The sequence below is a fragment of the Hemitrygon akajei genome, chromosome 1 (genome assembly GCF_048418815.1).
Source record: "Hemitrygon akajei chromosome 1, sHemAka1.3, whole genome shotgun sequence".
In the NCBI taxonomy this organism is placed as follows: domain Eukaryota; kingdom Metazoa; phylum Chordata; class Chondrichthyes; order Myliobatiformes; family Dasyatidae; genus Hemitrygon; species Hemitrygon akajei.
Window position 1 is genome coordinate 5,627,460 of NC_133124.1, and position 22,739 is coordinate 5,650,198.

The window sequence follows — 22,739 nt, forward strand, 5'->3', positions numbered from 1 at the left end:
AAACAGGCCCTTTTGCTCATCTTTTCTATCTTGACTATTATGCCTATCAATACCAATCTCACTTGCAGCACTCTAGCCTTGCAGTTAGTGCAACGATTTACACCACCAGCTGTAAGATTGGGTTCAATTCCTACTCTGCTCTGTAAGGAGTTTGTTCATTTTCTCTAGGAGTGCATGGGTTTCCTCTGGGTGCTCTGGTTTCCATTCACGTTCCAAAGATGTACGGGTTAGTAGGTTAATTGGTCACAAGAGTGTAATTGGGTGGCATGGGCTCATTGGGAGAGAAGGGCTTGTTACTGGGCTAAATAAATAAAATCAAAAACACATCAGTGAGTCTTCCATATTCATTGACAATTGAACAGATCACAGAGAGATGGATAAGAGTGGTGAATCTGTGGAATTCGTTTGCCACAGGCAGCTGTGGAGGCCAGGTCATTGGGCTGAGATTGATTGGTCAGGGCATGAAAGGCTGCAGAGAGAATGCAGGAGATTGGGGCTGAGAGGGAAAATGAATCAGCCATGACAAAATGGCAGAGCAGACTTGATGGACCAAATGGCCTAATTCTGCTCCCATATCTTATGGTTTTATAACTATTTCAAGATTTAGTAATCTGGAGTATTTTGTTTATTGATCTGTTTTTCTTTTAGGTATCTCAACAGCTGTCGTTTTCTGGAATCGCTCACCCTGCTTCTGTCTATTCCTGCAACCAATGCTCACCCTGGCTTACTGCAGTCCATTAAAGAATTTATTAAGTTCCTCATTCAGATACAGAATGGCCTTTTATTCCTCAGTGCAGAGTGTGAAGTAACCAATCTGCTGATCAATGCTTTGGCTCAGATATCTGATCAGGATCAAGATGACAGCGGCAATGATGATGCCTTGGCCATCTGGCTCTTGTACTCATTACAGGCATTACAGTATGTTTCTGAACTGTTTGATTATCTGAATCGAGGCTTGGCAACTGAAGAATCTGACCGTGCGGATGTATTGGGAACTCTTCATAGCCTCTACCTCATTACTTTCAATCCGATTGGAAGAAGTGCTGTGTCTCACGTTCTACACCTGGATAAAAATCTTTCCAGTCTCATTACACTAATGGAATACTATTCCAAAGAACTCTTGGGGTAAGGCATCTTTTTCAATGAATCATTATGTTGTTGACTGTACCATCGATGAATGCTTTTAATGCTTTTTGCAGGTACTTTTTTTCTGTAGTTTCTTTTTTCTTCTTCTTAAGCCCATCTCCCCTACTGGAATTGACAGCTAACAGCAGCTCACCAGTGTTCTCTATCCAATATCAAGATGTCCCCAGGTGTAGCCCATCTTCAGAGAACCTTCCTCTCAGGTATGAGTTATTTGGAGCTTCTATTGCCATTTCTATAGTATGGGACTAGGATGGGGTTGCTAGCCCCATGCCCAACCACACCTCCCTTCCCTTTGCAGCCGAGCTTGGGACTGTCCATGGTGAGTTAGTTTATTTTTTAGGTCTATAACAATGTTTAAATTATTTCTCGTTCAATACACACAAACTGCTGGAAAAACTCAGCAGGTTAGACAGCATCTATGGAGTTGAATCTATGGCCCTTCATCAGAATTGGAAAGGAAGAGGGCAGAAGCCAGAATAGGGAGATGGGGCGGTGAGGGTGGAGAGGGAGTGGAAAGAGGTGATAGTGAAACCATGGGTAAAAACACAGAGTTACAGAAATGCCAACAGAAGCTCCAAAGACTTCATTGCAGGGAGAGGAAGGATCTTTGATGGGCTACACCCTGAAAGACTGGCCCAGGAGAGAGGACTCTGGGGTGAGCTTCTTTCAGCTGCCTACGCCTCGGTAAAGGTGATGAGCTTAAGAAGAAGTATGGTCGCCAAGTTTGTGTTCTTTTAACTTCCTGCTCTACGCAGTCTGGCCTATCGAGCAGGAAGCCTGCTTTACAGGGCTAAAGCTGAGAAGGTGGGGAGGATTTGTTATGGAGAACCACATATGATTGGGTGGTGAATGGGAAAGGAGTGCTGAGATGGTTACAGTTAAGCTCAAAGGGTGGTGAGAGGTGAAAGCAGATCATCATAAGCTCACTGAATAGCATTTTAAAAAAAAACATTTTAGAAGTAGAATTCAGTCATTCAGCCCGTTGAATCTGCTCCACCATTCAATCATGTCGGATCGAAGTATGTAACAATAGTTTTTATTTTATAATCCTGCTCAAGCGCTCAGGACGACTTCCACCAGATTTAAATAATCTTCACAGAGTAATTGGCCAGTCAGCTTTTTTGAACTACGCTCCTAAACTATGGAACTGAGTACCTAAAAGTCTAAGGGATGCAGACTCAGTTGACACTTTTAAACGCTAGCTCAAAACCTATTTATTTAGAAACATAGAAACATAGAAAATAGGTGCAGGAGTAGGCCATTCGGCCCTTCGAGCCTGCACCACCATTCAGTATGATCATGGCTGATCACCCAACTCAGAACCTTGTACCTGCTTTCTCTCCATACCCCCGATCCCTTTAGCCACAAGGGCCATATCTAACTTCCCCTTAAATATAGCCAATGAACCGGCCTCAACTGTTTCCTATGGCAGAGAATTCCACAGGTTCACCACTCTCTGTATGAAGAAGTTTTTCCTCATCTCGGTCCTAAAAGGCTTCCCCTTTATCCTTAAACTGTGACCCCTCGTTCTGGACTTCCCCAACATCGGAAACAATCTTCCTGCATCTAGCCTGTCCAATCCCTTTAGAATTTTATACGTTTCAATAAGATCCCCCCTCAGTCTTCTAAATTCCAATGAGTATAAGCCTAGTCGATCCAGTCTTTCTTCATATGAAAGTCCTGTCATCCCAGGAATCAATCTGGTGAACCTTCTCTGTACTCCCTCTATGGCACGAATGTCTTTCCTCAGGTTAGGGGACCAAAACTGCACACAATATTCTAGGTGCGGTCTCACCAAGGCCTTGTACAACTGCAGAAGAACCTCCCTGCTCCTGTACTCAAATCCTTTTGCTATGAATGCCAACATACCATTTGCCTTTGTCACCGCCTGCTGTACCTGCATGCCCACCTTCAATGACTGGTGTACAATGACACCCAGGTCTCGTTGCATCTCCCCTTTTCCTAATCGGCCACCGTTCAGATAATAATCTGTTTTCCTGTTCTTGTAACCAAAGTGGATAGCCTCACATTTATCCACATTAAATTGCATCTGCCATGAATTTGCCCACTCACCTAACCTATCCAAGTCACCCTGCATCCTCTTAGCATCCTCCTCACAGCTAACATCGCCGCCCAGCTTCGTGTCATCCGCAAACTTGGAGATGCTGCATTTAATTCCCTTGTCTAAATCATTAATATATATTGTAAACAACTGGGGTCCCAGGACTGAGCCTTGCGGTACCCCACTAGTCACTGCCTGCCATTCTGAAAAGGTCTCGTTTACTCCCACTCTTTGCTTCCTGTCTGCCAACCAATTCTCTATCCACATCAATACCATACCCCCAATATCGTGTGCTTTAAGTTTGCACACTAATCTCCTGTGTGGGACCTTGTCAAAAGCCTTTTGAAAATCTAAATATACCACATCCACTGGCTCTCCCCCATCCACTCTACTAGTTACATCTTCAAAAATTCTATAAGATTCGTCAGACATGATTTTCCTTTCACAAATCCATGCTGACTTTGTCCGATGATTTCACCTCTTTCCAAATGTGTTGTTATCACATCTTTGATAACTGACTCTAGCATTTTCCCCACCACCGATGTCAAACTAACTGGTCTATAATTCCCCGGTTTCTCTCTCCCTCCTTTTTTAAAAAGTGGGGTTACATTAGCCACCCTCCAATCCTCAGGAACTAATCCAGAATCTAAGGAGTTTTGAAAAATTATCACTAATGCATCCACTATTTCTTGAGCTACTTCCTTAAGCACTCTGGGATGCAGACCATCTGGCCCTGGGGATTTATCTGCCTTTAATTCCTTAAATTTACCTAACACCACTTCCCTACTAACATGTATTTTCCTCAGTTCCTCCATCTCACTAGACCCTCGGTCCTTGCTTTTAACCTTGCTTTTAGCTTGCATCTTTCTTTCCATTTCATCTTTCTGTCTTTTATTTTCATGTTTATTTTAAATTTTTATTTTATTTTCATGTTTGCACTTTATCCCATTGTAAAGCACTTTGAAATACATCATCTGTATGGAAAGTGCTCTATAAATGAGCTATTATTTTTGTTTATTTTCCCTCTCAACCCTATTCTCCTGTTCTCTCCATATCCCCCATGTCCTTACTAATCAAGAATCTACCAATCTCTGAATTAAATATACCTAATAACTTGGCCTCCACAGCCGTCTGTGGCAATGAATTCCACAGATTCACCACCCACTGACTGAAGATATTTCTCTGCATCTCTGTTCTAGAGGAACATCCTTAAGAATGATAGATTTTTGAGAGAACATAAATCAGCCATGATCGAATGCCAGAGCAGACTCCATGGGCTAGATGTCCTAATTCTGTTCCTAGATCTTAAGGTCTTAAGCCACATTATCCCTAACTTTTGGAATTCCGGATTTTCCTCTGACTTTTTGCCACCTACTCATTTTACTAACTTGATATTCTGTCTAGGTAGCCTCCAACCTGATGGCATGAATAATGAATTCTCCTTTTGGTAAATTTTTTTCCTCCCCCTTCCCTCTTCTATTCCCCGTTGTGGCTTCCTAACCTTTTTTTTCCTAACCTGCGTATCACCTCCCGCAGGTGCCCCCATTTCCCTGTCTCCCATGATCCACACTCTACTCCTATCAGATTCCTTCTTCTCCAGACCTTTACCTTTTCTATTTATCACCTCCCAGCTTCTTAGATCATCCCCCTCCTCCACCCATCCATCTTCCCCCTCATCTGGCTTCACCTATCACACTTTCAGCTAGTCCTCCTTCACCTACCCATTGCAACTTGCCTATCGTCACAATAGGTCAACGGCAGACATAATCTCAATAGCTTAGACTAGCTGGACAATACAAGCAACCTGTGTTGAACCAGGGTGCTATTCATTGAATATAGCTCAGCATTTAATATCATCATTCCCACAATCCTGATTGGTAAGTTACAAAACCTGGGCCTCTGTACCTCCCTCTGCAATTGGATCCTTGACTCCCTAACCAGAAGACCACAGTCTGTGCAGAATGGTGATAACATCTCCTCCTCGCTGACGATCAACACTGGTGCACCTCAGGCTTAGCCCGCTGCTCTACTCTCTATATACACATAACTGTATGGCTAGCTATAGCTCATATATCATCATCTATAAATTTGCTGATGATACAACCATTGCTAGTAGAATCTCAGATGGAGATGAGGCTCAAGGAGTGAGGTATGCCAACTAGTGGATTGGTGTCGCAGCAACAACCTGGCACTTAACGTCAGTAAGACGAAAGAGCTGATTGTGGACTTCCGGAAAAGTAAGACGAAGGAACACATACCAATGCTCTTAGAGGGATCAGAAGTGTAGAGAGTGAGCAGATTCAAGTTCTTGGGTGTCAAGGTCTCTGAGAACCCAATCTGGTCCCAACATATTGATGCATATAAGGAAGGCAAAACAGTGACTATACTTCATTAGGAGTCTGAAGAGTTTTGGTATGTCAACAAAAACACTCAAAACTTCTGTAGATGTATTGGGGAGAACATTCTAACAGGCTGCATCACTATCTGGTATGGAGGTGGGGTGGGGGGGGGGGGTGGCTACTGCACAGGACAGAAAGAAGCTGCAGAGGCTCGTAAATTTAGTCAGCTCCATCCTGGGTACTAGCCTACAAAGTACCCAGGAAATCTTCAAGGAATTGTGCCTTAGAAAGGCAGCGTCCATTATTAAGGACCTCCAGCGCCCAGGGCATGCCCTTTTCTCACTGTTATCATCAGGTAGGAGGTGCAGAAGCTTGAAGGCACACACTCAGTGATTCAGGGACAGCTTCTTCCCCTCTGTCATCCGATTACTAAATGGACATTGAACTCGTGAACACTACCTCATTTTTTAAATATGTACTATTTCTGTTCTTGCACAATTTTTAAAATCTATTCACTATAGATTTTACTATAGGTTCAGTATCTGCAGAACCTCTTGTGTTTAAGATAAATGATACATTCCATTTATTTAAAATTCCAGGGACACAAAGTCCAGAAAATCTGTTGCATGCAATTATGCATGCATGCTTATTCTGCTAACAGTGCAGTCTATCCACGATGGACAAATGTTGGAACAGCATTCTGCTGGACTTCTGAGACTCTGCAAAGCTGATGACACCAACCCCAAACTACAGGGTAAGGTCACATTAATCATTTTCTTTTCACACTCTGTCTACATGGAATGATTAAATGTGGGTTCATCCTTTATTTATGATGCTGTCAAAGTACTTAGCTCATTTATAGATATTGGGTGAATACAGGAAAGTCACTTACCTCCCAAGTATTTAAGTACAAGTTGTGCTTAACATTCATAAGGGGATTAAAGCAGATTCAATATTTTTTAAGATTGTTCAAGATTGCTTAAAGTTCTTTCCTGTACACACCTGTAAAAGAGAGTTAAATAATTGTTACTTCGGATCCAATGCAGCTCTAAAAATCACAATAAGATAAAGAACACAGTAATAATTAAAAAGCAATATATATAAATAAATAGGTACATGGATGGGAGGACTATGAAGGACTGTGGTCAGGGTGTAGGTCAATGGGAATAGGCAAGTTAAATGGTTCAGCACAGACAAAATGGGTTGAATGGTCCGTTTCCGAACTGTACTTTTCTGCGCTTCTCTAACTATGACCCGATGTATACATAAAATAGCTTATATACATTAGATTGAAAATATGTCTATGTCTATAAAGTGACAGCAGGTACAGGTGTGTCTGTACATAAGGTGATTGACAGGAAATGATAAAGTAGCGGTGGTTGGGGGTATGGAGGGGTGGGTTAGTGGGTGGAAGTGTTGATCTGCCTAACTGCTTGGGGGGAGTAACTGTTTTTGAGTCTGGTGGTCCTAATGTGAGTATGAGTAGCCTCATCCCTGACGGGAGTGGGACAAACAGTCCATGAGCAGAGTGGGTGGGATCCTTCATGATGTTACTGGTCCTTTTCTCGCACTTTTCGGTCTGTATCTCCTCGATGGCCGGTAGGCTGGTGCTGGTGATGCGTTGGGCAGTTTAGACTACCTGTTGTAGAGCCTTCCTGTCCATCAGTGCAGTTTCTGTACAACACAGTGATGCAACATGTTAGGATGCTCTGTAGATGCTCTACATTAGTAGATTGATGTGAGTATAAATGTATATATTCCAGCTTCCTTCACCCTTCTCAGAAAGAAGAAATTCGAAAATCTACAATTCAAAACAGTTATATGTACTGCATCCAAGTATAAATATTTAACTTAAAAATTTGTAATACATTTGGAAATTTTAAATTCAACTTTCAGAATATGAAATACATTACAGAAATCCTTCAATAGCTGATAAATGACCAAATTAGCAAATTAACTGCTAAATTAGCTAATGGCCCCCAAGTCATCAGACTGATCAACATCTCCATTCATTAACCCACCCCACCATCGCTATATCACCAAGTGTCACTTCATATAGATCTTCTTCCTGGAAGCCCATCAGGAACGATGATAATGTCAGTGATGACTCTGATGAACTGGGAAGCACAGATGCGTCAGCAGCTCAGGCACATTACAGCCATTGGAGGGTTAGGTTGTCTCTCCTTGTGGCCCTGGCACTTTTGATCAAGGTCTTTCAACCGCTGCTCTTCAAATGTGCTGGTGCCTTTGTAGACTGCCAGGCACCAGGCATTGCAGTCATTCGCCAGGGCCTCCCAACCAGTCACAGGGATATTGCATGCCTTCAAGGATGCTTTCACACAGTCCTTATAGTGCTTTGTGGGGCCTACCTGCTTTCTGATGCCTTGTGCCAGCTCAGAAAAGAATGCCATCTTTGGAAGGTGGTTGTCTTCCATCCAGACCACATGTCCAACCCATTGAAAATGAGCCTTCATGACCAGTGTCTCTTTGCCAAAGCCCTCAGCCCTTCGTAGCATTTCTGTGGCGGAGACTGTCTCACCATGAGATATCCATGATCTTGTGAAGGCATTGCAGGTGGAACTGGTCAGGCATCTTGATGTGACTGTGGTATAGGGTCCATGTTTGATAGCCATACAGCTGAGATGTCAGGACAAGACTGCCATCTTGGTCTTCTGCTGGATGCCACATTCTCCCCATGCACATGTTCATAACCTGCCAAAGGATGCCTCAGCTTTTGCAGTTCTGAGACCTCTCGATCTAGGCTGCAGGAGGAGATGAGGCAGCTTCCCAGGTAGGTGAAGGCATCAACGTTGTTGAGCTGAGAGCCTTAAATCTCAATTTGTGGTTCCAGAGGGTTGATATGGGGCGCGGGCTGAAGTAGAACTTCTGTCTTCTGTAGGCTGATGGTTAGGCCGAATTTTCTTGCTGCCACAGCGAGGTCCTGCAGATTCCTTCCACTGTGTGCTGCAAGAGTGCAGTCGCCTGCAAAGTGGAAGTCTGGTCTTGGCCTTGAGGTGTTGCAGATCAAAGAAGCGTCCATCAGACCTGTAGCAAATTGTTATTCCTGCATCAGTCTGTGAGAGAGCAGAGAGCAGCATCGTGGCAAACAGCAAGCTGAGCAGAGTAGGCACGAGGACATAGCCCTGCTTGACACTGTTAGTTACTTGGCAGGAATCAGAGGTGCAGCCATTTTTGATGATCCTGGCCATAATGCTGTCGTGGAATGACCTGACGATACTGTACCTCCTGTACCCAATAAAGTAGCCACTGAGTGTATGTTTGTGGTCTTCTGCTACTATAACCCGTCCGCTTCAAGGTTCAACATGTATGCAATCAGAGATACTCTTCTGAACACAACTGTTGTAACGTGTAAAAACACAAAATGCTGGCAGAACTCAGCAGGCCAGACAGCATCTATGGGAGGAAGTAGTGACGAAAACCCTTCATCAGGAGTTTCAACCCTGATGAAGGGTTTTGGCTTGAAACGTCGTCACTACCTCCTGCCATAGATGCTGTCTGGCCTGCTGAGTTCTGCCAGCATTTTGTGTTTTTATTTATTTCCAGCATCTGCAGATTCACTCGTGTTGTAACAGGTGGTTATTTGTGTTACTGTCACCTTCTTGTCAGCTTGAACCAGCCTGGCCATTCTCTACTAACCTCTCTCATTAACAGGACATTTTCGTGCACAGAACTGCCGCTCTCTGGATGTTTTTTTTTGTTTCTCACACCATTCTTTGTAAGTTCTGGAGACTTGTGTGTGAAAATCCCAGGCGATCAGTTTCTGAGATACTCAAACCACTCTGGCACCAACAATCATTCCATGGTCAAAGTCACTTAGATCACATTTGTTCCCCATGCTGATGTTTGCTCTGAACTATAGCTGAACCTTTTGACCATGTCTGCGTGCTTTTATGCATAGAGTTGCTGCCACATGATTGGCTGATTAGATATTTGCAGTAACAAGCAGGTGTACCCAATAAAGTGGCCACTGAGTATATGTTGTGTTTTATAGGATTGCTTTATGTTTATATTGAATTTATGTTTCTTCAATTGTGTTCTTTATGCTTATTCTTGTACTTTCTACTGCATCGGATCTGGAGTAATAATCATTTTGTTCTCCTTTGTACTCGTGTACTGAAGAATGAAATAAACTATCTTGAAATGTATTTTCTCTGCTAACTTATTCAATGTCTCTTGATTTTTAGAGTTAAGTAAATGGCTGGAACCACTGAAAAATCTGAAGTTTGAAATTAATTGTATTCCTACACTTCTTGAATATATCAAGCAGGTGAGTTGTTTGTTAGGTGTCTGTTTTTATACCTCATTGTATTGGTGCTTCCACTAAATTTCATGATTACTTTGCTTATTTATCTGTTAATCATTGACACTGGTTTGTTATTGTCACGTGCACTGAGGTAAATACTCCCTATGGAATGCATCTCGAATAGACTTTGGGAAGTCCATCTCCTGGCCTTCACGTGTGGCTCAGTTACTAAGCCCAGTGGGATCATTTCTACTGACATAAGTGGCAATGGCAGGTTACTGGTGCCTTAAAACCTGTCGTTTTGGGCAGATGATGCTTGTTAGCCATGGTTGGCTGCTCATCTAATCAAAGGAAATCTCTGATCTCAAACCTCCGCTGCCTTGCGGTTATACCCACTCATGGGGAAAGCTTTGGGAGTAAACCCTGAGGGAAAACTCTGGAGCTGGAGTCCTTAAAGCAGGCTTATGTTGAGTTCAATGTGGACTGGCAATTTGTACGATCCACTGATGCCAAACTGTATTGGGCTTTGCTGTTCCTTTGGATTCATCAGCTATGTGGAGAGGGAGGGTCTGTGATATGGGCTTGCTCTCCACATCATACTGGCCTGGCTTGCATATGCAACATGAAAGGCTAGGATGCAACGTCCAAGTTCGACCCTGACCAATGGAGGGAGGGCCTTATATACTGAGGTACAGTGAAAAGCTTGTCTTGTATACTGTTCACACAGGTCAGTTCATTACACTGTTCATTGAGAGTACAAGGTAAAACAATAACAATACCGAATAAATTGCAACAATTAGAGAGGTGGTTAAAGTGATGTGATCATCTTTTGGGCTGTCATGGAGATTTTAACTTTCCTAACTTAGACTGGGACAGCCATACTGGGGCTTAGATGGGGTGGAATTCTTTTAAAGATGGGAATCCAAATGGATACGGGAAAAAAAAGAATCTCCTATATTAAGACACTTGATTGATTTATGGAATAAGGTAAATATGGACGATGAGATAAAGAAATCTTTATTAGCAAAAAGAACTTTAATTCAAAATAGGCTTATTCCTTTTACAATGGATAATAAACTTTTACATAATTGGTTCCAAAAGGGGATTAAATATATAGGTGATTGTTTTGAAGGAGGTATATTGATGTCGTTTGATCAATTAAACAATAAATATCAAATATCAAATAACACTCTTTTCTGTTATTTTCAATTAAAAGCTTATTTACGAGAAAAGCTGGGTCAAACAATGTTGATACCAAAACCTAGTGAAATAGAAATATTAATTCAGAAAGGAAAAATTAAAAAGTTTACATCTTGTATGTATAATTTGATTCAAAAACAGACAATTAAATCAGGAATTCATAAATCAGGACAAAAATGGGAATCTGATTTGAATGTTAAAATTGATGGAAAAAACTGGTCAAGATTATGTTCTGATAGTATGAGAAATACAATAAATGTTTGACTTAGATTAATACAATATAATTTTTTACATCAATTATATATAACACCACAGAAAATAAATAGATTAAATTCAAATATGTCTGACCAATGTTTTCGATGTAATCAAGAAATTGGTACTTTTTTACATTCTACTTGGTCTTGTTTTAAAATTCAACCATTTTGGATAAATTTAAGACTTTTATTGGAACAAATTACTGGAGTACAACTCCCACATAGTCCACTATTATTTTTATTAGGAGACATTGAAGGGACAATACTGAAACTTAAATTGAATAAGTATCAGAAAAAATTTATAAAAATTGCATTGGCAGTAGCCAAAAAAGTTATCGCAGTTACTTGGAAATCTGATTTATATTTAACTATGGATCGTTGGAATAATGAAATACATAGTTGTATTCCACTTGAAAAAATTACGTACAATCTAAGAAATGAATATGATATATTTTTGAAAATTTGGTTCCCATACTTACAAAAGATAGGATTAAATGCATAGGTCCTTTGAAGATAAAATTATAAAGTAATGGGGGAAAGTAAAAATAAATATCAAAATTATTTTGAACTCCATGGAGCATGTGGGGATTCTCCGATATCCAGGCAATCTTTCTCTTCTTTCCTTTTTTCTTTCTTTAGATAAGGGTTAAGGGGGGGAGGGTTAATATTATTTTTCTTATTATTTTATCATCACATTTATTCTTTGTAATTTCTAAAATTTAATAAATAAAAAAAAATGTTCAGAAATCCTCCTTTGGGGAATATATAGGGAGAGGTCAAAGTTTAGATCAGTGAGTGAGGCCTCTGTTGGTCATGGTTGACCATGGATGTTGCATCCTAGCTATCTAGATATGGACAGCAAGCTGTTGGATAAGTGCATGAATGGGAACGGTACGTAGGGCTATGGTGCAGGTATGGGTCAATGGGATCGGACACAATACAAGTTTGGCATGGCCTAGGTAGGTCGATTGGCCTGTTTCTGTGCTGTACTGCTCTATGACTTGACCAGCTCTTGGGCAATAGGGTGGGGCAAATCACTGAGGTGACAGTAGGGGACCAATGACCATGGTTCTATTAGTTTTAAACTGATTATGGAAAGGGACAGAACTGATCCACAGGTTCATGTTCTAACCATGGCAGTAGGAGACAGTAATATGAAGAGGTTGATTCCTCTTCTTAAGCCCATCACCCTTATTGGGGCGGAGGTTGCTGACAGCAGCTCTCCAGAATCTTTTGTTCTGGGCTGTTAGGTGGTTGATCGGCCTCGTGGCTTTTGTTTGCATCATGCAACTTCACACATCTTTAGGGTGAAAATCTTTCTCAGGAACGAGATCTTTGCAGCTTCTGTTGATATTTCCATAGCACTGGGGTTGTTAGCCCCCCCCCCCCCCTCCCACAGCCGGGCTTGCGACCATCCATGGCAGAGTTGAAGGGGTTGATTGGAGTTATTTATTCATAGCAATAGGGACCACAGGCAAGTGGGAGGCTTTTAAAGATAAGATAGAGCTGAAGAACTAATATGTTCCTGTTTGTGTGAAGGGTAGGGCTGGCAGGAGCAAGGAACCATGGATGATGAGGGATATTGAGGTCTTGGCCAGGAAAAAGAAGGCATGGGTCAGGTGCAGGCGGCTGAGATCAAGCACATCCCTGGAGGAGTATAAAGATTTCAAGAAGGAAATCAGGAGATCACAAAGCAGGATAGCTTTGGCAGAGAAGATTAAGGAAAATACAAAAACCTTTCATTAACCAAAAGGGACTCCTTTGGTGGAGCTGCAGGGTATGAGCAAGATCCTGGAAAAGACATGGAGCTAGGAAAAGTAAGTGGAGAGTTCGTGGGGATAGTCCACATCACAGTAGAGGAGGCACTGAATGCAAACTTCATACAGAGAACACTGGAACTGAACTCTGAACTACGCTCCATGCTGTAATAAAATTGCACTAACCATTATGCTACCATGGTGCCCTACTCATGCCTCCTTTATTATTTGTTATTAGGCAGTTCTTCTGATTAATATTCTAGTTAGCCCCACTCCCCTCTATCTATGACCTCAGTCGCTGCACTCCACTGTCAACACTTCATCTATATATGTGGAACAGACCCTTGCAGCCCAAACAGTCGCACTGCCCAGCAACCCACCAATGCCTAATCACAGGACAATTTACAATGACTAGTTAACCTACTAATCTGTATGTCTTTGTAATGTGGAAGGAAACAGGAGCACCTAGAGAAAACCTAGACACTTACAGGTGCAAAACTTCATACAGAGGATGCTGCAATTGAACTCTGACGCCCCAAGCTATAGTAGCATCTTGCTAACCAGTACACTACCTTGGCACTGTGCCCATGCCTCCTTTTTCCTGGCCAGGGGGTCAATGTCCCCGTTCGTGTCAATCTTATCCTCTAACAGGAACACACAGAACTTAAGTTCCATCCCATCTTCAAAAGCTTCTCACCTGACTGTGGTCCCTATTGCTGTAAATAAACCTTGTTGGCCTTAATCTCAAAAGTTCAGGCCTTGATAGCAGCAATGAGAAGAGGGCATGTCCTAGGTGATGGGAGTCTTTAAGGATGGATACCCCTTCTTGGGCCATCACCTTTTCAAGTTATCCTCCATGCTGGGGAGGTTAGTGTGCATGACTGACCGGGCTGACTTTACAACCCTCTGCAGCATTTTCTGATCCTGTGCAGTGGCCCACCATAAGACATAGGAGCAGAATTAGGCCATTCAGCCCATTGCGTGTGCTTAACCACTCTATCATGGCTGATCCTGGATCCCACTCATCCCCATACTCTCTCTTCTCACCATAACCTTTGGTGCCCTGACCAGTCAGTAAGCTATCAACTTATGCTTTAAATATACCCAAGGACTTGGCCTCCACCACTGTCTGTGCAGAGCATTTCACAGATTCACTACTCTCTGGCTAAAAATATCCTTCCTTACCTCTGTTCTAAAAAGGTCGCCCTTCAATTTTGAGGCTGTGCCCTCTAGATCTTGAAACCCCCGCCATAGAAAACATCTCTCCACATCCACCTTATCTAGTCCTTTCAACATTCGGTAGGTTTCAATAAGATCCCTCCGCATTCTTCTAAATTTCAGTGAGCACAGGCCCAAAGCTGCCAAGCACTCCTCATATGCTAACCCCCTCTCAGTCTGGAAACAACCCTATGAACCTCCTCTGGAGGGCTCTTTCTTCAATGACATCACATTTTTCTGAGATATGGGGCCAAAAACTGTTGACAATACTCCAAGTGTAGCCTGGCTAGTGTCTTATAAAGCCTTAGCATTATCTCCTTGCGCATTGTGTGTTGGCGCTTGGCCTAGTGGGCAAGGCATCAGACTAGTAACCTGAAGGTCACTGGTTCGAGCCTCAGCTGAGGCAGCGTGTTTGTGTCCTTGAGCAAGGCACTTAACAACACATTGCTCTGCGATGTCACCGGTGCCAAGCTGCATGGGTCCTAGTGCCCTTCCCTTGGACAACATCGGTGGCATGGAGAGGGGAAGGCCTGCAGCTTGGGCAACTGCCGGTCTCCCATACAACCCTGCCCAGGCCTGCACCCTGGAAACTCCAGGCGCAGATCCATGGTCTCTTGAGACCGACGGATGCCACCTAACTAACCTAATCTCCTTGCTTTTATATACTGTTCCCCTTGAAATAAATGCCAACATTGCATTTCCCTTCTTTACCAAACAAGTAAATCAATTAGGTTTATTGAATAGATTTAAAAATGTGCAAAAGCAGAAATACTGTGTATTTTTAAAAAAAGTGAGGTAGTGTCCATTTAGGATTCGGATAGCAGAGGGGAAGAAGCTGTTCCTGGATCGCTGAGTGTGTGCCTTCAGGCTTCTGTACCTCCTACCTGATGGTAACAGTGAGAAATTTTGGGACACCACTCCCTAAAGATGTCCTGGGTACTTTGTAGGCTAGTACCCAAGATGGAGCTGACTAGATCTACAACCTTCTGCAGCTTCTTTCGGTGCTGTGCAGTAGCCCCTCCATACCAGACGGTGATGCAGCCTGTCAGAATGCTCTCCACAATACAACGGTGCAACTATAGAAGTTTTGAGTGTATTTGTTGACATGCCAAATCTCTTCAAACTTCTAATGAAGTCTAGCTGCTGTCTTGCCTTCTTTATAACTACATCAGTATGTTTGGCCAGGTTAGATCCTCAGGTTATCCAAAAATCTGAATCCCTGTGCCCGCTCCAATTCTTCAGCTACACATTTATCTGCCACTTCATTCTATTCCTATCCTCACTGCACGTGGTACAGGCAGCAGTCCCGATATTACTATTACTATTACTTACTTTATTGTCACCAAACAATTGACACTAGAGCGTACAATCATCATAGCGATATTTGTTTCTGCGCTTCGTGCTCCCTGAAATACAAATCAAAGTAAATATAATAAAAATTTAAATTATAAATCATAATTAGAAAATAGAAAAGGGAAAGTGCGGTAGGGCAAGTCGGGTCCAGATATTTGGAAGGTACGGCCCAGATCCGGGTCAGGATCCATTCTGCAGTCTTATCACAGTTGGAAAGAAGCTGTTCCCAAATCTGGCCGTACGAGTCTTCATGCTTCGCGGAGGGAAGTGGGACAAAAAGTGTGTTGGCTGGGTGAGTCTTGTCCTTGATTATCCTGGCAGCACTGCTCCGACAGCATGTGGTGTAAAGTGAGTCCAAGGATGGAAGATTGGTTTGTGTGATGTGCTGGGCTAGGTTCACCGTCTTCTGCAGCTTTTTCAGGTCTTGGACAGGACAACTTCCATACCAGGTTGTGATGCACCCTAGAAGAATGCTTTCTATGGTGAACCTATAAAAATTAGTGAGGGTTTTAGGGGACAGGCCAAATTTCTTCAGCTTTCTCAGGAAGTAAAGGCGCTGGTGGGCCTTCTTGGCAGTGGACTCTGCTTGGTTAGACCAAGTCAGGTCATTTGTGATATTCACCCCAGGAACTTAAAGCTTTTGACCTGTTCCACCAATGTAGTTGGGGTCATGCGGTCCACTACTCCTTCTGAAGTCAACAACCAGTTCCTACGTCTTGCTGACGTTGAGGGATAGGTTATTGTCTTCGCACCATGCCACCAGGTTTTTAATTTCCTCTCTGTACACAGACTCATCATTACCCAAGATGCGGCCTACAATTGTGGTGTCATCAGCAAACTTATATATTGAGTTTGATGGAAACTTGGCTACACAATCATGGGTGTACAGTGAGTACTGCAGGGGGCTGAGTACACAGCCTTGTGGGGCACTGGTGCTCAGAGTGATTGTAGAGGAGAGCTTGTCCTCTATTTTTACAGCCTGGGTCCTGTCTGTGAGGAAGCTGCAGATCTGAGTGCTAAGACCCAGGTTCCGGAGCTTAGGAATCAGTTTATTTGGAATGATGATATTAAAGGCAGAGCTGTAGTCGATGAAAAGGAGCCTTACGTATGCGTCTGTATTCTCCAGGTGTTCTAAGGAGGAATGTACTACTCTTGAGGTCTTGCTTCCTAGCTTCATTCCGTACTCCCTGTATTCTGTTTTCAGGACCACCTCCCTTTTTCTGCCTTTGTCGTTGGTATCAATATGTACCACAACTTCTCTATTGAGTACAGATTGGGAAAGGAACAGGGAGAAGGGAATCATTGTTTGGAAAAAAGGAAGAGGAAGAGGAGGGAGCAGGAAACACCAGAGAGACATTCTGTAATGATCAATCAATGAAATGTTTGGAATTAAATAATCTTGCCTGGGTGTGTCTGTACCTGCGCCACCTCCTGCCCCTCACACTCCTTGTCTGCCATCTGTCCCACACCCTTCCCACGACATTCCACACTCACCATTCCCAATATGCTTTGCCGTCACCAAACTCACTCTGTGCTCCACATAGACAAATATGGTAATATGCACCCTAGCAATATATCTGTGACTAAGACTTTTGCATGATACTGTACGTCTTTGCAATGTGGGAGAAAACTGGATCATCCACAGGAAACACATGCAATCAGGTCTCCTTAAAAATAGCGCCAGGAATTGAACCCTAATCACTGGCATGCAGCCACTGTGCTGTCCGCATTTTTTTTGTATTCTTGTTTTCTCTAGTGGAAGATGTAAATAATTTGATGTTTGCTTGCTCTAGGAATTGAAGGCTACAAGCTACATAGGTAGTGGTCCTGAGTTTTATTTCGGTAAACTCCAAATATTCTAAGATGTATTTAATTAAAAAATCGTGTTTATTATTCTGCAAGATGATTGATTTTCAAGGTACAGCCTTCATTGTTACCACTGTTTTTAATCAAAGAAATGTTTGATAAATTGTTTCAGGTATCTGCCAGTTCAGATTAAGATTACTTAAATTGGCTTTCATTGTTTTTTTCAGAACCTGGATAATCTGACCATTCAGATGACTCAGGAAGGTGCTGGTTTAACCACCGCTCTGCGTGTCCTTTGCCATGTTGCCTGCCCACCTCTGCCACTTGAAGGTATGATATATGATGAAATTGATAGCATGGTAGCATGAAAAACTAATTGCTCAAAGAACTCAGTAGTTAGAGTGCATTTGTGAGGTGGGGAAGAAATTGTGGACAGCTCGGTTATAGACTCTGCATAAAGATGGGGAGTTGAAAGGAAAGTTGATTATCTTCCCTCTCCACACTCGATTATGATGCAGGGTCATGACTTGAAAAACTAACGATACTAGAGGTAAAGATTTCATTTCAGTTGAATCTAATCTAAATGAAATTGAGATTGATTTTAATCTAATTTTAGATGAATTAGATTGCCTTTCTTCCGGAACTCAGTGACCTTAGCATTCTATTCTTGACTCATTGTTATTTGAGAAACAGCCCCTTGCAATAGTATCATCTGCAAATTTGTAGATGGAGTTGGAGCATGATCTGGCCATGTAGTCGTGAATGTACAGTGAAAGGATTATAGATTGGCTTTATTTGTCAAGTGTACGCGAAATGTGCAGTGAAATTTGTCATTTACATCGATGACCAGCACTGTTCAGGAATGTGCCAGAAGCATGGGACAGACCACAAGGACCACAGCATGCTCACAACTCAGTAACCTTGACCGGTACATCTCTGCGTTGTGGGAGCACCCGCATGCTCACGGGAAGAAACTCCTTGGAGATAGCAGTGGGAATTGAGCATTACAATAACTGCTACACTACCTCTTCGCCCTACTCCTTCCCAACCCCACAGATGTTGCATTGCTCCCACAATTTTTTATTCCATATTCTAGCATCTATAGTCTTTTGTTGACAGAATGGTAATTATGTTTTAACACTATTTTCTTAAAGTAACCTCACTTAACTAAGTTAAAAATGTTACATGCTATCTTATCTTGTCAGTAACTCTAACAATATCCTTTACGACCCTGTCATGTAAGACCATAAGATGTAGGAGCAAATTAGACCATTCAGCCCATCTGAGTCTGCTCTGCCATTCAGTCACAGCTGATTTTTTATCCCTCCCAACCTCATTCTCCTGCCTTCTCCCTGTAACCTTTGATGCCCTGGCTAATCAAGAACCTATCAACCCCTGTTAAAATAAACCCAATAACTTGGCTTCCATAGCCGTTGGTGGCAATGAATTCCTCTGATGTATCAAGCTAAGTACTGTTTGTGACAAGGCTGCTTTCATATTTGCAATAGAAACACTGTTGTTAATGCTTGCCATGATTCACTTTATATACTGTTTGTATCTGTGTGTGTGTGCGTGCGCGCGTGTGCAAATTTCTAAGCAATCAGTCTTAAAATCAATTTAGTTTAACTCACATTCCAGAAAGCTGATGGGTAGTGAACAAACTAGTTTTAATTTTCTTTCAACAAGCTGTATATTTGACTTGTATTTTTTGATACTTATTTCACTAGGTCAACAGAAAGATCTAAAGTGGAACCTTGCAATTATCCAGTTGTTTTCAGCCGAAGGAGTTGACATATTTATTCGAATACTGCAAAAGCTAAACAATGTCCTTCTACTGCCTTGGAGGCTGCATGCAAACATGGGAACTACTTTGCAGAGAATTATGATCCTTTCCATTACAAGGTGCACCCTTTCCCTTTTAAAGGCAATGCTGACTGAACTTCTGAAGGGAGGGTCTTTTGAATTTAAGGATGTACGTATCCCTACTGCACTGGCAACCCTCCACATGGTCCTTTGCTCCATACCTTTGTCTGGGCGACTGGATGATGAAGAACAAAAGATTCAAAATGACATAGTTGATATTCTACTTACTTTTACTCAAGGCGTTAATGAACAGGTCGCATACTCTGAAGAGTCTCTGGCAAACAACACATGGTCGTTAATGTTAAAGGAAGTCCTTTCCTTTGTACTGAAAAGTCCAGAAGGATTTTTCTCTGGGATGTCATTACTTTCTGAGCTTCTACCTTTCCCATTGCCCATGCAGACAACTCAGGTGAGATTCAGCATCTGCTTGCACCTAACATAGAATACTGCAGCACAGTACAGGCCCTTCAGCCCATGATGTCGTGCTGAACTTTTAACCTACTCTAAGATCAATCTAACCTTAAGATATGGAGCAGAATTAGGCCATTTGTCCCATCAAGTCTACTCACCCATTCAATCATGGATGATCCCTTTTTCCCCCTCTCAGCCCCACTCCCCAGCCTTCTCCCTGTAACCTTTGATGCCATGTCCAATCAAGAGCCTATTAAGCTCTGCCTTAAATACACCCAATGACCTGGTCTCCACAGCTGCCTGTGGCAATAAATTCCACAAATTCACCACCCTCTGGCTAAAGAACTTACTCCACATCTTGGTTTTAAATGGGTGCCCCTCTATCTTGAGGCTGTGCCCTCTTGTCCTAGACTCCCCCACTATTGGAAACATCCTTTCCCCATCTACTCTGTCTATGCCTTTCTACATTTGAAAGGTTTCAATGAGATAACCCCTCATCCTTCTAAATTCCAGCGAGTACAGACCCAGAGCTATCAAATGTTCCTCGTATGATAACCCTTTTATTCCCGGAATCGTCTTTGTGAACCTCTTCTGAACCCTCTCTAATGCCAACACATCATTTCTTAGATTAGGAGCCCAAAACTGTTCACAGTATGAAGGTGAGGCCTCATAAGCGCCTTATAAAACCTCAGCATCACATCCCTGCTCTTGTATTCTTGACTTGAAATGAATGCCAAAATTGCATTTGCCTTCCTCACCATTGACTCTACCTGTAAGTTAACCTTTAGGGTATTCTGCACAAGGACTCTCAAGTCTCTTTGCATCTCAGATTTTTGGATTTTCTCCCTATTTAGAAATAATCTGCACATTTATTTCTTCTATCAAAGTGCATGACCATGCATTTTCCAACATTGTATTTCATTTGCCACTTTCTTACCCATTCTCTTCATCAGAGTCCTTCTGCAGCCTATCTGTTTACTCAACGCTACCTACCCCTCCACCAATCTTCGTATCATCTGCAAACTTGACAAAAGAGCCATCTATTCCATCATCTAAATCATTGATATACAGCATAAAAAGAAGCGGTTTCAACGCCAACCCTGACCACTTGCAGTCAACTTGAAATGGATCCTTTTATTCCCACTTGCCTCCTACCAATAAGCCAATGTTCTAACAATGCCAGTAACTTTCCTGTAATGCCATGGGCTCTTAACTTGGTGAGCAGCCTTGTCAAAGGCCTTCTTAAAGTCCAAATATAGAAAATCCACTGCACCCCTTTTTTCTATCCTACTTGTAATCTCAAAGAATTCCATCAGGTTTGTCAGGCAAAATTTTCTCTTAAGGAAACCAGGCTGATTTTGTCCTGTCTTGTCCTTTGTCACCAAGTAGTCCATAACCTCATCCTTATTAATTGATTTAACATTTTCCCAGCCACTGAGATCAGACTAACAGGTCTATAATTTCCTTTCTGCTGCCTTCCTCCTTTCTTAAAGAGTGGAATGACCTTTGCAATTTTTGAATTGCAGTGATTTTTGAAAGATCATTACTAATGTCTCCACAGTCTCTATCGCTATCTCTTTTAGAACCCTAGAGTGCAGTTCATCGGGTCGGGTACCCTTAGGTCTTTCAGCTTTTTGAGCACCTTCTCCCTTGTAATAGTTACTGCGCCCATTTCTGTTCCTTCACTCCCTTCAATATCTGGCACACTACTAGTGTCTTTCACAATGAAGACATGCGTAATATGCACTTAGTTCATCTGCTGTCACCTTGTTCACCATTATTACTTCTCCGGCCTCATTTTCTAGCAGTCCTATTTCCACTCTTATCTCTTTTACTTGAAGAAGCTTTTATTACCCACTTTGATGTTATTTGCCATCTTACTATCATATGTCATCTTTTCCCTCCTAATGATTCTTTTAGTTTCTCTCCCTAGGTTTTTAAAAGCTTCCTAAACCTCTGACTTCCCACGAATTTTTGCTTTGTTGTTTGCCATCTCTTTTGCTTTTACATTATCTTTGACATCCCTTGTCAGCCACGGTTGTACTATTTTGCAATTTGAGTATTTCTTTGTTTTTGGAGTACATCTGTCCTGCACCTTCCTCATTTTCCCCAGAAGCTCAAGCCATTACTGCTCTGCTGTCATTCCTGCCAGCATCTCCTTCCAATATACTTTGGCCAACTCTTCTCTCATACCACTGTAATTTGCTTTACTCCACTGAAATACTGCTACGTCAGACTTTACTTTCTCCCTATCAAATTTCAATTTGAACTCAATCATATTGTGATCACTGCCTCCTAAGGGTTCTTTTGCCTTAAGCTCCCTAATCCTCCAGTTTATTACATCACACCCAATCCAGTGTAGCTGATCCCCTTATAGGCTCAATGACAAACTGCTGTAAAGAACTTTCTCTTAGACATTCAACAAACTCACTCTCTTGAGATCCACTATCAGCCCGATTTTCCCCATTGACCTGCATGTTGAAATCGCCCATGACTATCATAACATTGCTCATTTGACACGTCTTTTTTATTTACCGCTGTAATCTGTGATATCCCAGCTACTGTTTGGAGGCCCGTATATAGCTGCTACCATGTGACTTTTTACCCTTGCAGTTCCTTAGCTCAACCCAGAAGGATTCAATATCTTCCTATGTCACATCTTTCTACTGATTTGATGCCATTCTTTACCAGCAGATCACGCCACCCCCTCTGCCTACCTTCCTATCCTTCCAATACAACGTGTAACCTTGGACATTCAGCTCCCAACTACAACCATCCTTCAGCCACGATTCAGTGATGGCCACAGTGTCATACCTGGCAATCTGTAATAGTGCAACAAGATCATCCACCTTATTTCTTATACTCTGTGCATTGAGATAAAACACTTTGAGTACAGTATTTGCTTCCCCTGCTGATTCTGCATCTCTAATGTACTGATACTCACCCTGCTGGCTGCAATTTTGTCCTTTCATCTGCCTGCCCTTCTTGACTGTCTGCATGCTATTTTTGCATTTTTATTATTTGTGCTATCCTGAGCCCCTTCACTCTAGTTCCCACCTCCCTGCC

At 42.3% G+C, this 22,739-nt stretch overlaps 1 protein-coding gene across 3 annotated transcripts in view; it reads left to right on the forward strand.

Annotated features, from left to right (window-relative positions):
• virma (vir like m6A methyltransferase associated) overlaps positions 1–22,739 on the forward strand; it is a 104,780-nt gene that overhangs the window by 37,644 nt on the left and 44,397 nt on the right. For all 3 annotated transcript variants that reach the window (XM_073026185.1, XM_073026351.1, XM_073026264.1), the window contains exons 9-13: positions 649–1,125; positions 6,147–6,301; positions 9,753–9,835; positions 17,627–17,729; positions 19,127–19,671. In XM_073026185.1, the coding sequence (XP_072882286.1) occupies positions 649–1,125; positions 6,147–6,301; positions 9,753–9,835; positions 17,627–17,729; positions 19,127–19,671 (1,363 nt within the window). The remainder of the gene's footprint in view (positions 1–648; positions 1,126–6,146; positions 6,302–9,752; positions 9,836–17,626; positions 17,730–19,126; positions 19,672–22,739) is intronic.